This window comes from Opisthocomus hoazin, chromosome Z (assembly GCF_030867145.1).
Source record: "Opisthocomus hoazin isolate bOpiHoa1 chromosome Z, bOpiHoa1.hap1, whole genome shotgun sequence".
NCBI classification, from domain to species: domain Eukaryota; kingdom Metazoa; phylum Chordata; class Aves; order Opisthocomiformes; family Opisthocomidae; genus Opisthocomus; species Opisthocomus hoazin.
Genome location: NC_134454.1, coordinates 54219066 through 54246287, shown reverse-complemented (window position 1 = coordinate 54246287; position 27222 = coordinate 54219066). Strand labels below are relative to the sequence as shown.

At 36.8% G+C, this 27222-nt stretch overlaps 1 protein-coding gene across 1 annotated transcript; it reads right to left on the bottom strand.

Moving 5' to 3' along the window:
* Positions 1-11021: 11021 nt before the first annotated feature.
* Positions 11022-26951, bottom strand: ANXA1 (annexin A1). The gene is made up of 13 exons (XM_075410673.1): positions 26889-26951; positions 23411-23489; positions 22027-22120; positions 21152-21246; positions 20137-20250; positions 19438-19528; positions 18329-18408; positions 17307-17363; positions 15837-15930; positions 15117-15212; positions 14007-14065; positions 12987-13109; positions 11022-11619 (listed from the first exon to the last, which is right to left on the bottom strand). Exons 2-13 carry the CDS (start codon positions 23474-23476, stop codon positions 11560-11562), a joined length of 1029 nt encoding a protein of 342 aa, XP_075266788.1. The 5' UTR covers positions 23477-23489; positions 26889-26951; the 3' UTR covers positions 11022-11559.
* Positions 26952-27222: the final 271 nt, after the last annotated feature.

Here is a 27222-nt window from a genome sequence, read left to right as displayed (position 1 = left end):
TGAGAGAAGACAGTTTAAAAAAATCCAGAATGCCAGTAATCCATCTTATTCGCATTTCTCTTCCAAGTGAGCACCTTTGTGTGGCTCAAGAAATTCAGTTTCAAAATAAGCTTTGAAATATCTGACTATGCATTTCAGATTCCATAATGTGGACACTTCAAGGGAAAAAATAAAATAAAATAAAATAAAATAAAATAAAATAAAATAAAATAAAATAAAATAAAATAAAATAAAATAAAATAAAATAAAATAAAATAAAATTTGGGTGAGGTTGGTTAGAATAAAAGTTCATTTAGTGTAAAATGGCTGACATTGTGTTTGGGGTTTGTTTTATTTCCCTTCTTTATATGAAATGACAGTCATTGCTGGAACTTTTAAACTCTAGTGATTTGTTTTGATTGCATTAGCAAGTATCTAACAAAAATGTGCAGATCACCCACCCTAGACTTCAAATCTTCCTGCTGATTATACAAAAATTGTATGTACACAAAGTGCTTGTTTTCGTGATCCTCTGTACCAGAAGCATACAAAATAAAACAGTGTTGTTGTATTTCTGGGCGGGGCAGTCCAGAGTTCACGGCTCAAGGAAAGCAGACGCCTGTTATGAAGCACAGATTAGGTACTGTGTGGAAACCGAAGCAAAAAATTACTTCTCCTACTCTATAGCTTTTGCTTGACAGACTTTTCTGAGGTAGTTTTTGTGCACTCTTTATTTGCCCTGTGTACAAGTTCTGTAACGCAGCTCTTGCCTCGTAATATGTAGACTTTCCAATGGCAGCAGCTATCCAAAGTATGATTTTAGTTGTGAAAACCATATAACTACTTAGAATCTCTATACAGGAGGTTAGTAGCTTTCCAGCCCTGTTAATACAAGGAGCAAAATACGGTAGATAGGGGGAAAAAATATACCCCAAACACGTGGAAATACTGAGAATTAAAAAATATCTTCCTGCATAGTGCCAAGTTACATTTCCTTTTTTTTTTTTTAAACAAAAAAACAAACAAACCACCAACAGCTAGGACTTAAGAATTTACTTTTTCATACATCCTAATGCAATCCATATTTTCCATCTACAGGACAAAGAATATGAGAAAAGAATACCAGAAGTTATACGTAAATATGAATACATTCGATGAAAATACACCTAATTTGAACAAGACTTTGATTCTCTGTAAATCAGTGGTGCAGATATAAGTATTTCTGTTATAGTACCAGTATTTAATGTCCACTTCATACAATTACCAATCAGATACCACAAACTAGATTTTCACCTCCAGGAGAGTAACTTTGTTAACATAACTGTTTCCTTAAAGACTATGCATAAAGACAATTCTTGGCTGGTAAAAACTTACAGAAACAGCTCCTTTCTTTGTCTGAAAAGAAAAAAAAGTGTATTTGTCGCATACATACATCCCTGAATGCACCCAGACAGAGCCAATAGATCCCTGTTTGACAAATCCCATACTTTTGAAAGACACTTTTTTACCCAGCTTACAGAGTTACACAGAATTTAACTCAGTTCTGCAGAATTTTGCAAGTAGAGGTATCTGGAGATTTCTCCAATTTGTATGCATAATTTAAGGCTTTGGGAATACACAAATTCTACCTTAAAAAAACGCTCTCTGGATTTATATGACTCAATATCATCAAAAAACCTTATCCTGAATGGACAGCCCACAATTTATTTACCACTAAGAGAAAGGAGAAATTTTGAAACAGAGATGCAGAAGTATTATTCAGAACAAATGTACATCTTTACACACCAGGTCTTTTAATTTTTAAGTGACAGCTCATTCAACCTGCACCCACCTGGGGAGAAGAGTTATACAGATACAGAAAATCAGAATTCAATAGGAAAAGAAAGTTGCGGTGATACAAGAATAAATATCGAAGTACAATATTCTCCTTAGGGATTAATGACCACCTGGTGGATGCTAGGCATTAATGACAGATAATTCCTGTCTGTTCATCTTTCTTCTATTTCATTTGTACCATAAGTGTGCACACAGTGTGCCCTCATGCACCTGCACCTCGTTTATCATAAAATATGAAATGAGGCAGGAGAAATTTCCTGTTAATGCCTAGCATTGAAGAAGCAGACATGAGGGGAAGAGTATGACTTAGTAGCAGAAAGAGTTGACCGACTACGTGTCACTGTAGTCTTCACAGTTCCAGAAACAGTAAAAGCAGATGCAGAAAGGGAAACAAAGGTTTGATGTACACCTGCCAGCCTTGCAGTGGGGCAGGAGAAAAACAAGTCTAGGTGCGAAAACAAGGTAAGGAGGAAAAGAATCAAAGCTATATCAAAATAGGAATGAAGACAGAAGGAGAGAGAGAAAATGCATCACTACTGATGAAAGTCCTAGTGAACAGCATCCGAGAGAGAGGGCAAACAGGCAGTGATGAAAAGCACCGATCAATGTCAAATAAGTGACAGGAAGGTCAGCAAGAAAACTGTGCAGCATGAAAGGCAAAGCAAATCCTAGCCTTCCAGCTCAGTGAGTGAAGCCAGAGCTGCAAGTTAACTGGAGAGATGAGACTAAAGGTTTATGAGGGTAATGTCATAAGAGAGTCATCAGAATGGAAGATTAAGTCCTCAGAGAGAAAGACAGAAGATTCCAATGACAAAGATCCAGAAGCCAATGTCTGAAAGGAAAGCTAACACAAAGAGGGCAAACAGGTAACGTATCACAGTACGATGACAATGAAGTACAGCCAAATGCAGAAATGGTTTTCACAAAATTAAGACGATTGAAAAATGAAAGAAGGAATACAAGTGACAGGGGAAAGGAAACTAAGCCAAAGACCCTTGTTTTTTGATGCAGGGTAGAAAGGGACAAGAGAGAGATGGATTCTCGACATGGAATTAACTTCAGAGACAGTGCTGGAGGAAGGACTATGGGTCTGTACTAGACAGACTGGAGAACTGAGCACATAGAGTGAAATTATTTCGAAGAGAGAAGCAATTGTTCTACAGCTACCAGTAAGCAGAACAAAAGGAAAAAGAGGTATGATGTCAGAAACCAAAGCTGGATGGATACTGCCATGAGTGACAAAAAGACTCTTTATACGAGATCTGAATTTGTACCACATTTCTGCTACCACATCTTCAGGTCTTGAATTATCCGATATACCTAGGACATGGACTGAGGAAAACACCAGAAATTAGGGTAACAAGGTGGCAGAGAAAGGAAAAAAAGAGACGCAAGGCAAGGAGGGGGGAGGAGAGGTGAGGCAAGGCAAGGAGAGGAAGAAACAACCTATGAGGTGGCACAGTGAGAGCAAAACTGTATTGAAGTCAGTAGCAGCAAGGCACTAGGTATATGGAAACAAGAGTCAAGGAGTGAAACCAGGGCACAGGAAAAAAAAGGTGAGAAGATCCCACTTGAGAAGACGACCAAATAAACCAGGAAAACTTCAGAAAGGGTAAAACTGCTTCTTTGTTTCTTCTGGCTTGGTGGCTGGAGTGAATTTCCCCTGACAGAGCACAGAAAGAAGCCTAAGAAACCAGTATAACTCATGATTAAATTAATGCTTTAGGGATTAACTTTACTTTGAATTCTGGAGTTCCTCATGGCAAAACTACTGGAGTCAAACTCTGGTTTTGCTTAAATACCTATACCCCTGTCACTCTGACCCTTAGACCATTTCTTATACTGAAGAACTGCTGCATGTCTGCCCAGAAGAGGCATTTGCCATGCTTTGACAGCAGCACATTTCAGTGCTTCTGTGCAAATCAGCTGGGCATCATGCAGGCAGAGTATTACATATGGATCTGCAGGTGTTGATATAGGTGTATTTATACCACAGCAATTCCACTAAAAACTGTACAAAGTCACAGAAGCACAACTGAGAACACGAGATGGGCTCAAAGCACAATTGAACAAGGGAATGGATGACACCTTTATGTGACAGGTTATTTGTACCTGAAGGGTATTTATTTTCATTCAGATAGGGATGTAGATGCAATTCTCCTACCAGTAGTTTGTATGTATAACACGACTCATGTTAGTAAAAAATAAAACCCTTTCACTAGCAGTAAACTAAACCCAAATCTTCACGCATGTCTCCCAGTAATATAACATTCATAGATGTACTGGTACACATGCTTGTCAACAGTCAGTTATTAACATTTTTCTGTAACTACCTCTTTAGTATATTAACTATTTGTTCACATTTATCAGCTAGAAATGAAAAGCAGTATCAGACCCCTGTCATCGGTTCTTTTTCATACACAGAATGAAACATGAAAACCAGGAAAATGCATGAAGCTGTCCACCATCAGACGCATCCTTTCTGTCTTTCTCTCCCTAAATGCACATTTTTGCAATTATATGTTAGAAGAGCATCTAAATACGAATACATATGCCTGCAAATATACTTCTTTTAACCATTGCATAGGAAAATGATACTAGAACTTTTGTATATGCTTACACTTATACCTTTTTTCTGTTGATAAAGAAAATCATAATTTTACATTGTATTTTCTTAATTAAACTATTCCAATAAAATATTACAGAGAGGCACTGTCAACACTATTTTGAATTTTACTATGGTACTAGTAGTTGGGAAATAAAGCTTAAAAAGCGGAATAGCAAATTGGATACCCTTACAAATGCATTTCCCATGAAAACTGTAGAACAGAATATGGAAGATTTCTGATGTCACTGAAAATATAATCTTTTGCTATATTTTAATTCAGTTCTGCAAGCATTCCCTGATATATTATCAACTGGTCACTGAATTCAATAATCTAGACAGATTACTAGAGGACTTCTATTTTTAGGGATTCGTCTGGTATTTTGGCAGTTGCAGCTGATCGGCTTACTGCTATATCCTAGCTATGTAAAATGCATTGATGCTGGAAGAGAAACATGCACTACACCACTCCAGCTGCAATGTCAGGCCAATTGCTGGAAGCATATATCCTAGATTATTTTCAAACATCATTACTTTATAATTAATTCATGAAAACTTATGTCATGTTTAAATTTTATACTTTTATATTTTTGTACCACATGTAATGGAAGAGGGACTGACAAATCCAGGGACTGTGAAAGAAGCTCCATAATATTTTAAGCAAAGCCACAGTATACAGATTTGTTTAAAAATAATAAATCCAAAACAACACAGACAAAAACCAACAAAACACCTACTTTCTGCACGGAAAAAAGAAAAAGTGGTGCTTTTCTCGTGCAAGTGTCAACAGCTACATCTAGTGTTTTTAGGCAGTACAGACAATTTCTCCTGCAGCCAAGCCATATCTTAGGAAAGCATTTTGTATTCTGTATTAGGGGAAAGGCAAAAAATATTCTCCAGTGTAAAGTTATGTAATTAACCGCACCAAGGCTTCATTGAAGTGACTTCAATTTCTTTTTCTGTTTTTCTTGTACAAATAAATCTATGGAGACTGAAGTATCTTTGGCATTGTAAGTTTTGCATTGTGTATTTGTAAGAGTTTCATATACTACGTTTGTGTATTTTCCTTGTTACTAGGCTAAATACACCTTCAGACAAAAAGAACTTGAAATTATAAATTCCAAATTCTAAGATCTATGTTTTGTGGAATGGGATGAAGCAAGTTCAAGTAATTTTCCACATGTTCATATCTGCATTTGATTAAAAAAAAAACACCTAGCTGTAACTAGATTGTTTCCACACTGGGATGATGTACATGGATTAAGCATTCACCTCCATCAAATGGAGGCAAACTTGATACATTTCAAACTATGGCACATACTGATAATTTCAGACAATGCAATAAATGCTCCACACAAAATCCCCCTCCCCAGTCTTTTCTGAAGAACCGAGTGTTTGCAGGAATAATAAAAAATGTATGGTATCTGTTCATATCCATTTATTATTTGGAATAAACAAGTCAAAATAAAATTCTCAATTAATAAATCATAAGTATTTGTCAATAACTTTATACTAGCTGAATTGTGAAATGCCTAGAAAAACTAATTAAAAATCACTTAATCATCCTCATAATTTAACATGTATGACTCCAGAAAGAGTGGATTGTTTTGCTGTAAACTGCAACAATAGCAGAAGAATCTTCACAATTCAGTTTGACTTCTTGAAGTCTGACATACCCTCCCAAGAGGCTTATAAGAAATTTGTCAGTAGCTTACCAGCCAAGTTCTAACATAGGTTAGAATGTACTTAGGTGTCATAGAAGAAAAAGAAAGTGTTGAATTTTGAAAAAGATAAAACTGAGCAATAAGCAGTCCTAACTTTCTGTTAATTCACCAAATAACATTCACCAGAAATCTGGAAAACTCAAATGGTAATTTTTGATAATGACCCACAATCACTTAATCTGGATAGGAAGCAAGGACTAAGCGAAGTTTGAGATAGGCATAGTGAATTTAATTGCAGACGCAGGTTATTATTACTAGAGTCATATAAAAGCATATTAGACAATACTAATTAACTGCAACTGTTCAGGAAACCTAGATTAATATCACAGTGAATAACCCAATGAAAGCCTCTGCACAGCACAACCAAAGAAGGTACAAGATCTAATTTCTGCCCTTCTTCGTTCAGACAAATCCAGGAACATGCTGATCCGTTGATGTGTAAAGAATGCCATAGAAAACAATACTAAATATGGTGATGGTCACCTACTATAGCTATGATAAATTGTCACCACTTTTGTAATATCCGAATTCCTTATAAGCAATTTATTTAGCTTTTATATGCTTGGTTCAGATGAGTGAAGGAGATACTTGAATAGATTGCAAAGCAAGACATTGAAAAATTAAAGGCCAGCCTTTCAAAGACCTCTTGATGTATCTTATTCCAAAGGTTTTAACAAAAAGAAGCATATAATAAACACAAAAAACAATTGAAAACATCCTGCGTAGGTCACCTCCACAACAGAGGTGGAAAAAGAGGTTAACTATCAAAACAATATTGATGTCTTCTTATCTTTATGCTGGGTAAACACACAGGGCTGCTTAGCTGTATCACCTTGCCATAGCACCTTCTGTTATGGTTTCTATTAGCAGTTCAGCCTTATTTGCCTGAACCTGCTGAATAAAAATCTCATAAACACCCCTACTCAGAGCATCCTGTGTATCACAAGAGGCAGAAAGACAGGCTGTGGGGTGGATGAGTCTGTCTTTCAATGCAAGGTTTTGTGTAAACCACCATATGAGTTTGATATGGTTTGGGGGGGTTTGGTGTTGTGTGAGTTTTCTTCATACCCTACAACTGTCCGTCACAGTGCTCTGGGAAACCTCTCTTTGTATCTCCCCTTAAGCATATATCAGCTAGTCCTAGTTCAATTTTCCTCTGCTCTTTCCTTTTGAAATCAGAGTTAAAAAATAAAATACTCGATAAAAATGAAGTAAAAGCCCTATTTTCCATAATAAGCTGAAATGCTTTAGTTCTCCTCATTCCAACAGCCTGGAAAACGGTGCCCGGACAAGATCTTTGCTTGTTTGTGACAGACTTTCTGCTGCAATACGTTTCCTTGTCCTTGGTCTCAACTTACTCACGAGGTGGCACCAGAGCTCAAATTTTTGGAAACACCATTCTGAAACAGTGGATGCCTTTTTCTAACCTTCTGGCAAATACACCTTTTGCTTTGTCAGGGCAAAGTGAAAAAGACCAGAAGGGCATTCACAGTGAAAGAGTAATGGGACAACCTGTCCAACTGGCACAGGAGATGGCTGATCAGAAAGTAATAAGAAGTTAAATATGACACACTTAGCATTTCCAGTGCATTTTATCAAACAGTAATGAAAGAACTAGTGCTATTTGAATAAATTGTTTACCATTATTTTCTAACTGATTAAAAAATCACCATCCCTTAAGGAAGATTTTCCTGTTTTGCATCACTGAAGATGAGGGGTGATTCTTCATTTACAGGGTTGCTTTGAAGTTATGTCTTCACAGTACTTTCCTGTTTATAGACTACAGGTATATAAGGGTGAAAAAAATACACATTTCAAGCCTTTTGTTGCTTTTTTTGTGACATCTCAGTCCCTGCCCTTCCCACCAGCTTACACCAAAGCAAGGAAGCCTTCTCATGAATTTTACTCTGGCCTTTTCTGTAACATATCTACTGACACATCCTTTCCTCTTGATTTCATCCCTCACCTCCCCTTCATAAGCTTTAAATGTCTGGATAGCCATTCCCCATTAAGTGGGTGGGCTACCATTCTTTGGAAGTCTTAGCTGAATGCAGAATGCCCCACCCTACTGCAATTCTAATATATGTCTTTCCAAAAAAAGAATTTTTGACTGTCTTTAAAACTCGATGTGTTACTTTTCTTCTAGAATAAAGCTTATTTATTTTTTTAACCTATTACAAATGACTTTCCCTACCTTAGAAGAGGGATTATAAAATTCATATATTGTGTTTCATTAAAATATTGGTGAATATCAGCACACAGACTATGCCTGAGCAAGCCTTCATCCAGCTAGCCTGAGTGAGTACTGAAGTCCTTTACAGTTTAACTTTGGTGTGGTGGACTTTTTGTCTGGTTTTGAAGTAAGTTCAGAAAGACCTGAAAATATCTTTTTTTTTCCCCTCTTTTATTTTTCCTTATCCTGATGCTTAATTTCTAATACTGATTAGGAAAACAGCTGCAGAATATGTGCAAATATCCCTCCTTGCTAGAAATCTGTGGACTTGTCTCATGCTTCAAGCTCAGCACAGACACCAGCATGCTGTTGAAAGGAGGCCTTAGGGACTTACATTTCAAACTCATTTGCAGTGATTTTATGTGATATTTTGTCCTTTGATAGGCAGAAAGATAAGAGCAAACAAGATCCAAATGACATTTGTGTACTTCCCTTCTGTGTTAAACCAGCTTCTCTTAAAAATATGCTGACTAGAGTAACTTAGAGCTTCACTTACATTGCTCTGTTGATGGTCTTATTAATTTGCATGGAAAACATTGCCTTATTTGTGCTGGTCCATTTAGTTCCCTCTTTCTCTCGCTCCCCTCTTCATTGTGCAGCATAGCTCTTTAGGACAAGAACTGCCCAGGAATCCACCTTGCCACTTATGTGTTGCTATATCTGAAAACCATTTTTTACTTTTTTTTTAGTCTAGAAATATCCTTTGCTTCCACTCAAACCATCAGGGAGCCTTCTGGCAGTGAAATGGATGGTGCAATCTCACTGTTCCACAATTATTAACCTGAGCCCTATTTCTTGCAGTACTTGAAAAAATGTCTGGACTATAATAATTGGCTGCAAATTTCCCATAGAAATAAGCTGTATAAATACATCATAACATTGAAGTCACTTGTGAAATGGCCATATAAGCAGAACTTTTTTTAAAAACTTCTGCTTTTTTAAATGCGTGTGTAAGTAGTACCCTCACTGTACAGAAAGGTGTGCCTCTCAGAGAGAAGTGAATGCTTAGGGGGATTTAGCTGGCTTGCAGTGGTAGCAAACCTGTGACTCCCCACTGATACACCACTACACAGACCTCCATCAATCCTTCCTCTTCAAAGCAAGCATCATTCACATTTGTAGAAATAGACACAAAACAGAATACAATCACAATGCGGCTACTTTCGCCTCTAACAAGGATACACATAAAATTACAGTGAAATATCTTAAGACAACTGTCCAGCATTGTGCATTGTTTCTTTCTGTTGCACTGTCCTGCAGAACTTGTAATCAGAGAACAACTATTTTTCTATTAATAAAATGTTTAACTTCATACCATCTCCTCCTTTATTCTGAACAAAAATTCTAGTTGCTTACTTGTTCACATTTTGAAGTTGGTTAGGATGAGCTCTCACAAAGAACGTGCTGCTGCTAGCCCCCTCTCAAGCTCAGCCAAAACAAATTAGTTTGAATTTTCAATCATTCCTTCAGCTTTAATTGGAAGTCATTTTTAAAATCCTGTTATAGATTTTTTTGATGGATTTTTTTGCAACTTTTGGCTTCTCTGGTAAACATACCTCTTGAAAAACAACTCTTTGCTATACTGATGAAATCAGATTCTTTTCCCTTGCATAGCTCCACCACCTCTCAATTTCATAATGACTGAAATGTTGAAATAAGAGTTTCACAACTCGACCTAATAATTTCCTGGGTACGAGTTAATTAGTTATGACCCATCTACTGAGTACAACATTGCTCTGGGTTTTTTTTGTTTCTCCAAAGGTCTGCCCAGAAACACAGGTAGTATCTCAAAATCCATTCATTAAAGTTTCTTCACTTATGAGAGATTGTTACCCATGCCAAAGAGGTTAGCAAAATGTATATGCTTTATACGCATATGTATTTACATATATATATTCATATATTGGAAACACATATGATTACCACCACAAGTTCAAAAGGAAACCACAGCTGCAAGTAGTCATTCTCTTCTACGCATTTTCTTTAGTGAGAAAGGTAGCAAGGAATTTCTGGTAAAGAATCCAAATATTGTATTCATTTCATGTTCGGTAAAGTCAGACTTTCCTTCCAATTAACTGTTAATGTCACAATAAACCTATAATTGAGGTAGGTCAAAATCTAGCTGTGTGGAGGACACATGAGAATTTTCTCTCTAGCTCTAGCAATGTAAATATGTTTTCCAGAATAACACTTCTCCTTTTCCAGACACCAAATTCTATTATCCTACACCAACCCAATATGAAGAAAAGGCCTGCAACATTTAACACAAATTACCCAAGATGACCTTCAATTTCCCAATAGTTTAGCATGTTATTGTTCAAACGAGTAATTGGAGGCCACCATAATAAAGACCAGCAGTGTTTGCATGCATCAAAGAACCAACAAGGAATTCTTAATTCCACCAGTGCACCTGAGGGCTGTAACAACTCATTTGTACAGCATCTGGCACAATTGGGACGGTAATGCTAAGCATGAACTCTGACCAACATAGAGGTATTGATAGTACTTTATTCACTTTGGAGATAATATAAAAAAGTTACACAACTCATCAGGAAAAAGATAAAAGTGTTACACTCTTTATGAACAGTTTTTTTCAATTTTTTTTTTTCCTGTGTTCTAAGTGTAACAGGTTTATTTACTCTGGAATTTAAATTAAAAAGAACAAGATAGATATCAGTAGTGTTTTCATCTTGTTAAATGATTTTAATAAGTTAGCTTTAGTTATTTTTCTTACATCTGGCTTGTGTAAAGCCTAGCTGAAGTGAAATGAGAAGGTATAGGGTCAGCTATACTGTGTGAGATTGTTGGTTTATTAACTAATTAAATTATTTACTGATTTTTCTCTCCTGCACTTTACACAGACAACTTGAAATTAAATGCAGAAAAGCAAGACATACAAATTTCCATGGGTTAACTTTATTTTCAAAATTTATTTGCTTTTTATAGATGAAAACTCACTTTTTGACTTGGGATAAATAATGGCATCAAGAGATATAAAAGCCATTCAGAATAAAGATGCTGAAAAAATACATTCCAGGTTACAGGTTTTCAACATAATACATATGGGCTAAGTAACATTCCAGACAAACCGCACTGTGTAAAGCCTGTATATTATATAGACAGCTGAGGCAAATGTGAAGACCTTCAGCAACAAGACTGAGTGCATTGCAGGAGCACGAAACTTAGTTATCACTTCCACATAAAGCCACAAGGATGTTTTCATAATCCCCTTTGAGTTCATCCTGTTGATTTAAGTACAAAAACCCACAATTGTTAGGATAACAAACCCAAGTGAGCTAAATTTCAGTAAGAATTCAATATAGATATACAAAACATCAAACCTTAATCTAAATAAAAAAATCACTTGATATCACATGTGTTAGCCAGAGACTAAGCTTGAACTGAATACCCTCACTGCAGTTATTCATACAACCTAGAAATAACACACACATTTCCAGAGTGGAGCAGAGATAGGCAAAGGCCAATAAAAATACTGGCAGGTCTCATGGCATAAATATATAACAGAACCACTGAAGATTTCTATCCACCCAGGAGCATAAGCTTTTCTTCTCTAGATAAAGTGAAAATGCTTTCCTTGCCCAGTGATCTCCAATGATCATTAATGTTAAAACACTATACACATTGGATCTCGGATTATCTCAAACACAGGCTAATAGTACAGTGATATTTGATTCACCATAGGATCACTTATTCAGCCGGGAAAAAAGGGATAGTATGCATTAAGTATGCACTGTAAGTTTTCTCAAATTTGAATCTACTTTGTAGAGACATACAAAGTGTTTAGTGTAGCCAAGCTATGTCTCAAGTCATTTGGATGCAATCATCACTTTGGAACATGATGAGGTATTGTAACTGCATACCAAATTACACACACAGTCATGACGGAAGAATAAAAGTGATATTTGACACCTAACTGAAAAAGTAGCAAACACCACTAAGAATCAAAAAGTATTTTGATACGTGTAGGAAGTATGTCTCTACTCCAGTCAAGGCTTTTGTTTTTAGTTTTTCCTACGAGCCTCCAAAAAGCTTCTTTCAAAATTTAGCTTTTTTCAAGTCCCTCACTGGTTTAAATTTTCCAGACAATACATTGGGCAGTGTGTTCGCTTTGAGAAGATATTTTTACTAAAGCCACCTGGAAAGCAGGCCAGACAAATGTCAGGTTAACAAGGTATTCACAGGAGTTAATGTTAAAAACCATAAATGTTAAAAACCAATAGTCATTTGCATCAAATATCTCTCACAGAGCTGTCAGTGTAATCATCCCCTCTCTCCTGCCATTGCACCTTATGTCTGCCCAAGCACAGGAACTTGGGGATACTGCAGTCTCCATCAAACTCTTGCTTTCTACTGTAAGATAATATCCTGAGACATACCACTACTAACAAATTGCTGTAGCTTTCACAACAAAAATATCGCCCAAGAAAATGAATTAGTTCTACCAGCATATGGATCGAGTTATTCAGCTACAAGGAGTTACTCAGGCTGAACTGGTGACGGAGGAGCAGAAGGGTTAACAAACCCTTACTGAACTTCCAAAATCATTCAGTTGTTTTAAATTTCATACATCACCTGACAGAAAACCTACCATAATGGCTTGGCGGAGAGAGATGCCATACAGACTCTTGTAATAGCCTTTTATCTCATTCATATCCACTTCATGGCGTGAAACCATGATTCTGATGAGCTGTTTGTGCCTTGTCCCTACGCCCTGTTAAAAGTAAAAAAAAAAAAAAAAGAAAAAAGATAGAAAAAAATTAAAAGAGGCTACTTATGTCATTGAAACATCTTGAATCAAACTTCTGTGCGTTACTCCATCAGACTTCTTTGTGGGTGTACGGAGCCACATTCTCTTCCTTTAACAACTGTCATGAGGGGGTCCTCTCATATCCCGCTTCTGCTCCCTACGAGCACAATTCACTTCTGTCAGGCTACCTCCACCACTGGGTTTCCTTTTTAAGTATTTCTTTCAGCTGTTTCTTAAGAAGAGGCATGTCCTTCACAATGCTTTCTAGACACCAGAGACAACCTAGACTTCAGTGCCTTTTTAATGATTTTTTTTTAAGAAAACAATGAACTCTGTTTTCATAACAATTCACTCAATTTTTCATATACTGCTCCTAAACAAGTCACAGGAGTTACAAAAATACGTGCACACCAGACTGTTTAATGATCTCCAGCTGCCTCACTCAACTCAGGTTCCAGATTTCTCAGAAGGACCATAGATGTCTTGTCAAAGATGAGGCTTTTACAAGGTTTTTGTCCAGATCTGTAGTTGCTTTCCTATTTGCTTTTCACTAATATTTTTGTGGTTTCACAAATAATAAAATTTCCAGTTATATTTCTGTCACCGTCTAAAGTAAAATGTATCTCTGAGGACGGACAGATGCCTTCCTGAACACACTATATCACACAGACAGCTTCTGCTATGGAAAGACATTCAGAGGTTTCAAAGGAAAGAACAGAAGGAGAGAGAGAAATATGCTGAATTTCCTTCTGCAGTCCTTTTTTTATCACACAAAGGGCTTAGAGAACTCTAGCCAGCTTGTTATTTTTTGGCTTACAAAGCACTCCATGTTTACAAAGGTAAGTTCTTTCTTCAGGTTACCTTCATTGCCAAGTGGAGTTTTTCAGCAAAGAAAGCTGGCTTGCTTGTGGCACACTTCACTGTAATGAAACAATGAGATAAGATCTCATCTGTTATACACGTAACAAGTAGCAAAAGGCAAAAGTTCAGAAAGAAAACACTTTAAAAGCAGTCTCACTGTTCCTACTAGCATATCCTATTTATCTACTTCTTTGTTCCCTGTCTTCAAAATATGGAAGAAGTAGCAGTTCCTTGCCTCTGTCTATTCAGAAAGCAATTTAGTCTGCAGAGAATAGTTACAAGAATGTGCTCCCTAGTTTACTGCTGCAAAATTAAGAAACATGTCACCGTTCCCAAGAAGAAAAATGTGAAAGTGTTTGTACCTTCTACAGTAGAGCTGGTGGTTAAGATCTGATGTCTTCTAAACCAGGGTATACTAAGTACTTGACCTCCAGTTACGATTTTAAGGAGGATCTGATGGGACTCATTCTTTTATTCAAAGTTTGCTTGACTGTGATATAAAAGCTGAGAATTAGATGGGTGTCTGGTTTCTGATTCCATCCTTGGTCCACTAATATAAGTAATTTAAGAGAGTCACTGCCTCACCTTATTGTTCATGAGGAACAGTTAAGAGTCTTAACACGCACCTTTATTACAAACCTTATAAGAATATTTGCTTGAACAAAACTGCAGAAGGGAAGGTTATATTTTTAACAATCATTTATTATAAATGTCTTTGAAAACAAAATTTAGATACAAGTGGGTTTCATTTGGTTTTTTGGAGGCTGGTTCAAAACTATTGGAATTTGATGCGTTATGCTTGTTCTGACAGCTTTTTGGGGCATATTGACTTTCTGTAAAGATCTTCCTATATTGATGACACATCTGTTCTCATTAAAAGACACTTCTATGTATCAGAGGAGGTATTTCTACTCATTTGTCAACCTTTAACTGACTTGAAATAACTCAAATCACTATGTTCGGCCTAGTTTTCCGAAGTACTATTAAAGTTTCTCAATGAAGCAGGATAAGCCCAGAATGGCTTCCTATCAGAGCAAGAAAGATGGAAGTAAAAAGAGGTTTTCATACATTCAGTACATATACTAGGTTAAAATCTGCAGAACCACTTACCAAGGGCAGTCAGGCAGTTCTCAATATCACCTTTCAGCTCCAAATCTAGTACCTTGTTCATGTCATGCTTGCTGTATTTGGCGTACTTCTGAAAGACTAAACAGGGGAAGAAAACTCCCTGAATAGTGATGAAAACACGGTATACTCATTGTGTTGCCTCTGCCTTATTCTGACCTCACTGCTGCAGCAGTGCTCACAGATTGATTGCAGGCCATCATTCTCATTTTCTTCAGCCAGCACCACCTAAACAGCATTGTTACTGCAAGGACTGGTGAAGTCAGCAGAAGGAATGGGACTTTGTTAGGATGGTAGGGTTTGTGTTCCCACTGGTACAGATAAGGTGGTTCAATGACTCCACTGGAGCCTGTGACATTAGGTGATATCCCTCTATCAATCAAGGGCAAACTGGCTGAGGAGCAAGAACACATTGGAAAGCATTCAGAATCCCTGCCACACTGATTCATTGGCCTTGTGATCAATAGCCATGTGAGACTTCATTGTAACAGTTTTCCTAACAACCTAGATGATAATCCTCATTACTAGTCAGGAAAGAACAGCCAAGCTGCCAACTGCACCCTTAGTTAGCAAGCCTGTGTCCTATTACAGAGACTTTTGCAGCAGTCAGAGACACATCTTTATAATCTATGTCTTCTCTGAGTTCATGACCACGCCATGTTCAACATACAATTCCTCTGAAGCACAAAGTTTCATCCAACCTACCCCTTCGGAGATGTGGATAGCTTCTTGCAGTAAGAATGGTAATGAACACATTGATATCTATTCCCCTCTTTTTCTCTCCAGCTTCATACAAGGCCTGTCATAAACAGCAATTAGTAAAGTTAACATCAGTATAGTAAAACCCAACAGAAATACTGTACTTCAGAGGTTACCAGCCCTAGGCAAGCCATTGCTTGTCAGTAATGAACTCTAGCCCTTGACATGATCCATAACAAATCTTTCCACAACCTCAGACTCTCTCTCGCCTATCAAATAATACTTCATACTTCACTTATGTCATAATAGTACCTGGAGAAGACTATGCAGCTACAAAAAATGTTTTCAGATATTTTACTATCACCGTCTAGCTCTCCTGGGTATACTACTTTCTTGGATGAAGATATTTTTCATATGTCATGATGTGCTTACAGTCTGCATGGGCAAATATTTAGGACCGGCAAGCTTTCTTCAGACAAAATTATCTCTGATGTTAATTGGAAAAATGTGAAGGAGCAGCCTACGCACCAAGCAATCCTTGTCTTTCCAGGAGTGACTATAACGGACATTGATAATCAAATCAGTCTTCAGCATTATCTGGAAGTCCTTAAACCTCTCTAGAAATTATACTTAAAGACATCCATGCAGCACGAAAGAAGATTTAACAACACTCTGCACCAAGAGAAATAGTATTAAACTTTCGAGCTTAGACAGAGTGTTAATTTACTGACCTTTCATATCTATGGTTGATGAAGAAACTAAACTCCTTATGTAGCAGGGATAAAAGTAGTATTGTTCAGTGGCCTTATCTTGGTTGGATTTTTAAAAAATCAATTTGAAATGAATTTACATTTAAATTGTAAGAATGATGTACAATTTTATAGCTGAAAACTCAGGAAAAACTGCACAGGTTTACCAAGATTTTAACAAAAATAATCACATTAATGGTGGAAGAAATAAGGGAAAGATCGGTTGCTCATTTTAGAATTATTCAGAAAATGACTGTGAGGTTTACCCAACACTGTGGAAAGGTTTATAACTGTAAAGCAATAGCTATAGATAACATACTGCGGAGTTCACACTGGTCAAGGTATAGTAGCTAGTTCTGCACATACTTGAGCACACCCTTGCCCTTTAATTCATGAAATGTGTTACAAACAGAAGGAAGTTTGTGTCTAATTTCTCCAGCTGTTAAACTCTACTTCAAATGATCTGCACACTTAACATGAACTAGAAGAGGTCTTGCAGAAGTGTTTCTGAAGCTAGATATTACACTGATGATTTAATTTCCTTCAGATAGCGAAGCTTACACGAACTTTTAAAAATAGTATCCCCTCAGAAAAGGTTGCTATGTAACATGTAAACCTCTGTTAGGTCCGCAGTGCACAAGACTCAGGTAGAACATTCGCAGCCAGAGTTTGTAATTTCAGGTAGGCCAGATGAAGAAGATCTGCAGAGTGCCAAGTATTATCTTACCCTGGCATCACTGTCAGCAAGATCATCATTCACATGAGAAACTTCACATCGGTCAGCCTACACACATAAATAAACAAACAAACAAACAAATAAATAAATAAAATATCACTGGTACTCACAACCATTCAGTTCACCAAATCTCAGCATTTTAGATTTCTACCCTACCACTCTCATAAATAACACGTAATTGCAGAGAGATACAGTTATGTCAATCATTCTCTGAATAAAGCTGTTGTATTTGTTAATCAATCAGAGCTCATATTTCTAAGGCCATCGGAAGCTTATTTCTGAAGTCCTTCCTAGATTAAAAGCCACAGGAACCGTTGTTTCTTAATGCAAAGTTACAGGCTTGGAAGTTGTGATTTGCTCCTTGATGACCATTCAATAGACTCATTTCAAGTTGGTTTGAAATAAAAGACTGAAAATCAAAATGAGGCACATGGATGTATCAAGAAATAATCCCGCATGCATGTACAAGCTTTACATATATGTCCTCAACAATCATGTAATCAACTATTCATGCATTTTAAAAGGGTCTTTTTATTGGGCAGATCCAGTGTTTAAACTCATTTGCTTTTGAACCTAAATTCATCAAACACTTTGTCCGTTTGTTAGCTCTCTGCCCCTGTCCCATTATCTAACTGCTAGAAACCTATCTTAACAGTGAGGCAAAAGTTTTATTTCTCTAATTGTAAGCACTTCTTCTTTTTCTATTTCTAGTCAATTGACAGGTCATTATTCCTGTTGCTTTTTCAAGTGCTTACTGACAGTTACCACAAAAAAATCTTAAAAGCATAACTGTTAACAAAAAACATGGTTGTTTTTCAAAATACATTTGAGATAAAATCTCATTATAGCTTGTTTAAGAACAACTTCATATGGTCTAAGATATGGAAATAAAAAATAATGCAAGGAAACAAATATTACCTAAACCCTTATTTATTTTATGTCTTTCTCTAAAGCAGTCTTGACTACACAGATTTTTTATTAAATCTCACTCAAAATGCTTAAGCACAGCATACCTTGGCTAGAGCAACCAAAGCCTTCTGAAAGTCTCCAGATGTGTCAGAGATAATGTCTTGTATCAGATCTCTCTTCAGCACTGAAAGCAAAAGGATTAGTAGTTTGCTTTGAAGTTATCTACTATTTTGTCTAGATGATCTTTAAAGGTCCCTTCCAACCTGAACCATTGCATGAGCCTATGACTTTTTCCAGCCCTTTCTTCATTTCCCACTTAAACATGCCCACTAAAAATGGAGTTTTTTTACTTTATCTCATTTAGCTAGAAGAGAAGAGGTATATTTGTAACATGCCCTCTTCTACCTGGGACATGCTGTGAAACTGGAGGCTAAACCAAAAATCTGCTGAGAAAGCCCTGCTCTGAGTTCTTGTGAGTGGTGTTGTCTTGGGCTTTTGATTGTGAAGCACAAAAAAAAAAAGCTTGAAGCTTTTTCTGAGCCATTTCTCTTTCATTCTTTTTTATGGTTGTTCTTATCAGCACTGAACTCAATCACAAAACTCTTCCAGAAAATCAGACTATTAATTTGGGCTTCTATCTGAGACTATTTGAATGGAAGTCCTCTGGAAAAGTTAGCCCATAATCTCAGAAAAAAATATTTAATTAGACAACACTGACTGACTGCAGTAAACTCTACGTATATGAGAGATACCACATTATGTTTTATTTATCTCTTCAAAGATTGTCTCCTTTCAGTTCACTGGTTGCTCCTACTGTTTATGTTATCCGTGTTGCTAACTCGCAACACAGATAAAACTAAGCTTTTATTTTAAGTCTAGTGATATCTTAAGCGGTCAGCCAAAGCTTAGTTACAATAGAAGAAAAGCAGCTGGGTTTTTCTTGCATGCTAGAAAGAATGTAATATATGGCCCATTCCACGAGACATCTGCAGTTCTGGCGGTGATGAAATGCCTTTTCCTCTGTATTGAGATCTATGTAGGTCAGTAAAAGTCAGTATGGCCTCCCTTCCCTGCAACTCTTTCAATCTTATGTGAAGCTTCACTGGCCTCCTACAATGCCAACTCAGCTTCTCATATTGAGAAGAGGGGCTGTGACTGTAATGCGCCTGATATAGAGTTACATCATTAATACTTCTTTCTTGCTCTGAATTACCTTCCTTGTAATATCTGCTGGCTTCTCTGATCTCTTTGTTGGTTCTTGAGGACAGAATCTCAATTAAGGTATCTTCATCTGTTCCAAGCCCCTGATAAAAGTGATTGAATTTTTAGAAATGTTATTTGATGCAGCAAACTTAAAATTTAGAAGACCAGAAATAAGATGAAAATCATGGAACTGGCTTTGATGGCCCCATGTGGAATAAGAGAAAAAAATAAAGAACATTATGCTGCCATATAATATTGTTTTTTCAGCTCTTTTGCATTTAACTTTTTATCACATCTAATATCCTGGTACACAAAAGAAGTGCTAAAGGGACCAAGCAGTGCACATAGAAGATACAAATGTAAAATTAATGATGAAAAATACTCCCATCCCTTTTTATTTTCTCTTCTGTAAACATGTACATAAACACTATGACTTTCTACCACTATATCAGCAACCTGTTTTCAGAAGGCAGAAAGAGTTCATTCTCTCAAAAGAATACTGTTTGCAGCCAGACTCCTCTGACCCTGAAATTCAGCAGAGATTGCTGGGTCTTGTTCTCAGAACCTGCATTACCAGTATAGATTTATTTTACAGAATGGGGTTGAAATGAAGACAATACATAAGCTTTGACATCCAAGTCCAGTGTCACTTACAGGCCCTGATATTTATGCTCTTTAGCAAAATTTTTCTCTGAAGATTTTGCCTGACCTTCATAGCGGCTCTTAATTCTTCAGCATCAAATTGAGCTGGAGTTTTGAGCAGAGCTACAACAACATCTTCCAGGTGGCTTTTCAGAACTTTTTTCAAGGCTTCTTCCAGACTCTGTGACAGGAAGAATAAAAAACACACTAAGTTAGTGAATGGTAAAAAGTTGCTGTTCAGCTACAGTCCAAAAATTTAGCCTGATCTCTGAGAAATCTTGGTCTACATCGTTTCTTTAGCTACTGGAAAGCAGGAAATCTAGGCTAAAATGAGACATCAGACTTCTGTTCTAAGTTGGCCTTTAAGAGTTTACACTTAGAGTTACAAAGCAAAAATATCACTTTCCAAGGAGCAAACCCTCAGTAACTCTGGTATGCCAACTATGCAATTGTAATTTCAATTCGGAGTTACAGGTTCAACTGGAGAAATTTTGTTAAAGAGAAAAGTAAGAGCAATTAAAACCTTTTCCAGAAACACACAGTAATTTCCAAGCTTCTCAGTTCCAGGGACTAGCAGTTTTACTGTTTAGAGGTAGAACACTGCACCCTATACACCCATCACCATACCAGTGCTGGTATAGTTGTAGAACAGCAGCATGGTCCTACAGTTGTCCTTTCTTATTTAGTATTCTATGTGGACTTAAATATTCAGAGACACTCCTCCAAGTCCCTTTCTCCAATTCTCTCTTTCTCTCAGCAGACAACCTCCCAACCAGTACTGAAATCTCTGCATTCCCAGTGTATTAGTGATTCAAAGGATCTCTAGGGCATTCAAAAAGCTGGAAAGTCAGAACTTCGGAAGTTTCCATCTTCAGTTCAAAATAGTGGCCGCTGCATTCAAAGGCTCAGTACTGGTAATATAGTTGCAGGGTATTATCATTCTGTCACAGTTTTCACAAACTACAAAAGGCAGAAGAGTGGATCTTTTTGTTCTATAAAGCCAAAGCTATGTCTACCATGTGAGCCAGGAGCAACTTTGATATTCTGGATATAAATGTAAGCCTGGCTTGAATATACTTTACCTTTCCTTTAGCCTGCTGATAGGCAGCTTTGATCTGCTGACGCTGAGCATTTGTTCTTTTAGTCAAGATGCCAATGATGGTGGCTTCATCCACACCTATGACTCACCAAACAAAAACATGTTTAACATAATAGAAATTTTATAATAGACTCCAGTGTATCATTTAGCCAGATAATAATTTTTATATTTTATTATTTGCTTTATGTCATATTTTGATTTCTTGACATAATGAAGTTTAACCAAAGGAAAAACTATAATCATCTACTGACTTACAATTAGTGATGTAGCAAAGAATTCAAACAAATAGATTCCCATAGAACACAGAAACCTGTTTCTACAATTTCATATAAAAAGTCTTACAGTGTTCTGAGTTCAGAACTTACACTACAGACTAAAGCAAAAAAAAAAAAAAATAGATGGCATACTCAGTAAGTCAAATTGAAAAAAGTTTCAAAGTACAGGCAAAGTGCCAAATATGAATTTCATTAGAAGAGAGAAGTACAGTAGAAGTATAAACTACATTATCAGCATTTACCTCTTGCAGGGATTTTACGGAAATCAACTAAAAGAGTATTAGTATAGTAAGTTGTAGTATTTTTTGATTCTCTAAAAATAGCCTTTTTACAACTCTTCCTTCAACATGTTTAAGTAATTTAATGTGTTATTAAGGTCTGAAATTGAAATACAATATCAGAATATCAAAGAGTTGATATTCTTTACCAAGTGGCATAATTTAATGTATTGCCAAGCTTTTAAAAGCAGAATCACTTCTCTTGTTTGCCATTGCTTTGTGCTCTGGTATTTTATTCAGCGCTATTCTCAAAACTTCCTAAGGAAAAGACCTAATGTAGCAGGTTAAATGTTTACTGCTCTTACCTCTTACGGTAATAGCTTTGTCCAAAGCAATAACGTCAGCTGATGGATCAAAGCTAGGGTATGACTGTACTCCAGGGCCACCTTTCGAACTTTTCTGCAGCGGAAAAAAAAAAAAAATGCTCATACCAAAAAATATATTTGCAAAGAAGCAGTTTTAGGTGCTTAAGTAAACGATGTATATTGGATTGTTTATTGTAGGACTATCAAGTAACACATATGGTTTTGTAACTACAGAGGACTAAATAGATTCAGTAATACATATGAATTGGACCTATTCCTTTCACACCTCTTATGTTAAACAGAAAGTACTTCATATATTGTTTTAGGCACCTGAAGATCTATATCTCAGAGTAAGCTGGATTCCACTAGAAAATACTTCTTAACTGTAATGTTAGACAATTATGTCTAAATTTTAAATGCTCCAAAACCACAATTAAACCCTACCTGCACCACAAGTAAAGTGCTAATAATTTTCTTGCTCATCTTATGAAATTTGACTGTGCATCACCTTCTTTGAAATTTGAAACTTAAGCCTCATTTTCTTCACAAAAAGGATGGGATGGTGGAGCCAGAGGTTTATGCACAACATGTTATGGAGTCAAAATCAAAATCCACAAATGTCTAGAGTAGAAAACTTTATTTACTGAAATTTCCCTTCTATGCTCAATTTTTTTCAAGATGAAGGCTCTTCCAGGATCTCCTGTAACTTCACAGTGTGCTGCTTTACATTTGCTGAGAGTCGTTTCAGTAGCTTTACGCTTTATCACAAAGAATCTCCACGTCATCCCAGTTTAATAACTTTTGACTCACCACCACAATAAGCCTGCCTTCTAGTCAGTATCAGTACTGATTGTCTGAGATGTTTTATTCCATACTGTGACTCTTTCCACTGTAAGCACAGCATATGATATGAAAACTAGGACATCTACTAGTAAGTTTAGTTCCTCCTTTATATTCCTGGGCTCCAACTCATGCTTCCTGTACACCAGCCTACGAGTTCCTCTTTTTCTCATGTGCATCATTTGAACGTGTTCTTACAAATTCACACATCTCTACATCAGACATCAGATTACTACTTTAAAGAGGATGACTTCAGTGAATCAGTGATTGGCCCCCGGGAATTACAATTTCATTATAGTTAACTAGTTTTGCGTAGGAATTGATAAGACAGACATGCAAATAAGACTAATCTTTCATCTGATATCAGATCTACTAGGTTACTAGATTATATTAAGTTATATACTGCAATAAAATTGGGTTCCAGTGTTTTGCCATTGGTTTTCCTCCCTCCCACGTATACTCACATGAAAGACTTTTGGTGGCCTATACCTTTAAATCACTTCAAAATGTACTTCAAAATACACATGAAGATGATAATACTTACAATACATTCCTGCTCCTGATTTTCCATGAACCATGCCTGTTTCAGAAATTCTGATACCATAGCCATGTTGACAGAGTTTCTGGGAAGAGGTGTATCAAGTTACAAACCATTTTTCATTAAGCTACAGACCATTTCTAATCATTTTCAGGACCAGTGCTACTCCAGGTTTCCCATTCTTACAATACTTTTGCTTGAACTATGATACACTTAGTTTCCCAATCAGTAATTGGTCTGTGTGATTTGAACCATGTAACTTTTGTTTAGAGTTGGCAGGTGATGCAATGCTCCACAATTGCTTGCTCACTCCTACACTCTTAGCTACCTGCAGAAATTTTAGATTAGAAATAGAACAGTAAACTACTTTGACTATTTTCTTATTTACTATGGCAATACCTAAGCATTAGCATCGACCTACAGTTACCTCAATTTCTGCAAAAGAATAGAGCACTACCCATTTAAGAAGGGAAAACAAGTAATTTTTCCTTTTAAATACTCAAAATGAAAATCAGTCCTGCTTTTCCATAAGATACTGTGCAGAATCCGAAAAAAGGCCAATGATGATGTGATTTGACATTGAGCACGCAAAAATAATGAACAGATTCCTTCATAACAACTTTGGTGTGAAGAATATTATTTTTGCTAATAGAAACAGTGAGGGAACAAAAAGCAGACATTAACATTTTATCTAATAATGTAATTTGTGTCTGCTCAAAATAGATAATTTTTTTTTTGAAACACACTTACATAGCAAACTCTAGGGAAGGCTTGGCTTTAAAGCATGCATATAAATTAAAAATAATGTTCCTGGGTAAACTGGAGTGTCTTTGAATTTAGTATGAAGAGACAAGACGTATTCACAGTCTTTGGATAGAAATCAAATAATTCAGATCATCTACATGAGTATAAAAAAAAATATTTTTCTTGTATTGCAAGCTTGCTTGCCTTACATATGCCCTGTGTCCCATGTTCCACAGGAGGGGCAAAGAGCAATCATCATTAAAAACAACACACACCTAGGACCAAGCAGTGTAGCTGCAACCCAGCTGCTTCTTTCCCTCATAGCAAAACTGTAAAACTTACTTCCATGTTCAGCTGCCAGCAAAGCGGTAGGCACCTACAGGGCCCTCCTCCAGCCCTTCAGCCCAGCTCCACCCTCCCCTCCCCTCTCCAAGACAGGAGCCACCTACACTCTTTCTGCCTCAGAAAACTCTTGCTTTGGAGCCCTTCCCTCAGGCCTGAGGGCACACAATTCAGCACTGACTATACTGCTAGAAAAAATGAAGCTGACTTTGAAGCTGTATTTATATGTCACTTAGAGCAGGTCTCATCTGGGTTAATGATGGTCAGAATACTGTGTAAGTTATAAGGATCAACTTTTACGCACACGCCATTTAAAGAAGATCAGAAAAGCATACTTACATTGCTATTAAACACAGTATTTTATCAAGAAGTTATAGTGTTTGCTGTGCCCTTCTTGTATTGACAGAAGAAGTATATGAGGCCAGATGAAGTGCTATAGTATCTAAAGTTCTGCTGTGTTTTATAAGAGCATATATAAAGGCTATATGCATCAGAATAATAACATTTTAAAGTCTCCATACTAGGTGCACTGAGTGACCGACAGTGACATGTACAGATGTCTGTCAACTAAGCAGATTTACAGAGTGGAGTGTATAATCATTTCAAAATGAGAAATAAGAATCAGTCTCACAGTTTCAGATCTGAGAAGAGGTAGGACCAAAACTGTGTTTTGGTTGATAGAGTGACACTTCTCAGGAATAAAGCTGGTAGAGACAGCACCCAGGAGAACTGCTAACACCAGCATTTCTTCTGCCTGTCCCCACCTACATTCTTCATGCCCAGCTGTAGAGATTTTGCTGTTCTTGGGGACGACTAGAGCAGAAGGCTTCTGCCCTACACTAAGTTGGGCTTGTTAAGCCTCTAAACTTTTGTTTCTATCCTAATTTAAATTCCAGACACAGTAAAAGAATTGCATGTCTTATAAATTAAGTCTTTTTTTCCTTCCTTTTTAAATAAAGTTTGGCCTACAGATCCATCTATGTCCATCTAGTAAACAAACAACATAATTTTAACAGAAGTCACAGTAGGCAATGAGTCTTGAAAGGGGGTAAAGACCTTACTCTGCTTGAATTGGCTCAGAAAGTTAAGAAATCACCTTACATACAAAACCAATTGCCTGCTTTATAAGAAACTATGGCTAATAAAAAAAACGAAGACTGGAATCTAGCAAGACAGCTAGCCCCCTGACAGAGTAGAGTTCTTTCCCAATTTGTTGACTCATGCCACTCCAAAATACAAGCAGGTCATGTAAACGGAGGAATAAATTCAGTCAAAATATTATTTTAATTCAGCATGAAGAGAATTGGAAGAACTGAGGGCTTTCTGCCATATATTTTCCTTTACTTTTGAGCTCAGGATGAAGTCTATGAACAGGGAGATGGAAAAATATATGTACCTACTGAATGGTACAAACAGAAGGTACTGTAGAAAAGTGTGACACTTCTCTGTGGTCATTCCATATAAGATACCTATTTAAGAGTTATTCTGTTTAATAAAACATTTTCCAGGCCCATAAAATATGTGTCCCACTTCCCCAACTGCAATGTGTAGATGTCCCATTTAAAAGGAAAGAAGATCAAGAACTTAAAAATTCTCAGTTTGAAAAATACTGTGCTTTTTATGCATTTTTATGCATGTTATCATTCCCAATTGGAATAATCAGCACTGCAACTGCAATGAAAACTCAGATATCTAGACCGAAATCCCTAACTCTAAATAGGCATTAGATCTAACACAATAATTTCTTTTATAGTGGGGAAGTCTACTGAATATGCATGAAGACATTAGAGAGAAAAACAATGTCATCCTTGGAAAATCCAGTGGAAAGTTTTAGCAGAGCAAACCCCAGATGATACAGCTCTTACTTATGTGGCTTTGCCTAAGTTCTTAGTCACAAAATCAGGGTTTTGCTCTTATGCTTCTACAAGATTGCTTTCCCTTATTTTCCTTACTTTCACAGGAAAAGACACCTCTACAGTGCAAAAGCAGCAAACTTGTTGAAGTAAAAACAGCTGTTTCTGTTTCTGAATTTTCATACAAAGCACATTAGTTTTCCAGCAACTCCAGTTTTACTGTAGATTTCTACAGCAACTTACTACAACAGCAAAGAGAAAGCACAGGAAACAGCCAGCTCCAAATAAGTTTGCTTTCAATATTTTATGCTATTTTTTTTTTCCAATTCATTACCTACACTAAATAAAAGCAGTAATTGTCCAAGCCCTTATGTGTACACAAAATGTTTCAAAACTGAAAGAATTTCTCCTGCCCACACCCATATTTTCCCTTGCCAGCAAATAGAACCGACAGAAAATTGCACCAGGTCACTTGACAAATTAAGTGTAGAATTCTTAAAGTTGGTGGTGTCTACGGAGAGAAGTAAAGAACTACAAAAACCTACCTTCTTCCTCAGAAACACTAATTTTCAGGGTCACACAGTCAGGAGTAAGAGAGCAGAGGGCTCGCGATGCTTTTATAGCACTGTGCAGGAGACACCACCTAGCAACCAGCATGTTTGCACAGCCCCAGCAACCAGCTGCTCCTTGCAGCAGCTAAATCTGGATACTGTCCAAAACACAAAACCACACACAAAAAAGCCATTGCACAACTATGTGCTGGCGAAAGCACAAGCAGATTTCAGGAAGGAAAAGACAACGAATAAGCATGCCTTAGTAGCTCACCTCCCCTGCCATGGCCACATCCCTCACTGTAGTAAACTGCCATAAAACTTTCAC

Coding starts and splice junctions, on each gene's coding strand:
- ANXA1 (XM_075410673.1), bottom strand. CDS start 23,476: ATGGCTATGGTATCAGAATTTCTGAAACAGGCATGGTTCATGGAAAAT. Junction 20,251..21,151: donor ATCAGCAGGCTAAAGGAAAG/GTAAAGTATATT, acceptor TTCCTGTCACAG/AGTCTGGAAGAAGCCTTGAA. Junction 15,213..15,836: donor CTATCCACATCTCCGAAGGG/GTAGGTTGGATG, acceptor TCCCCTGTTTAG/TCTTTCAGAAGTACGCCAAA.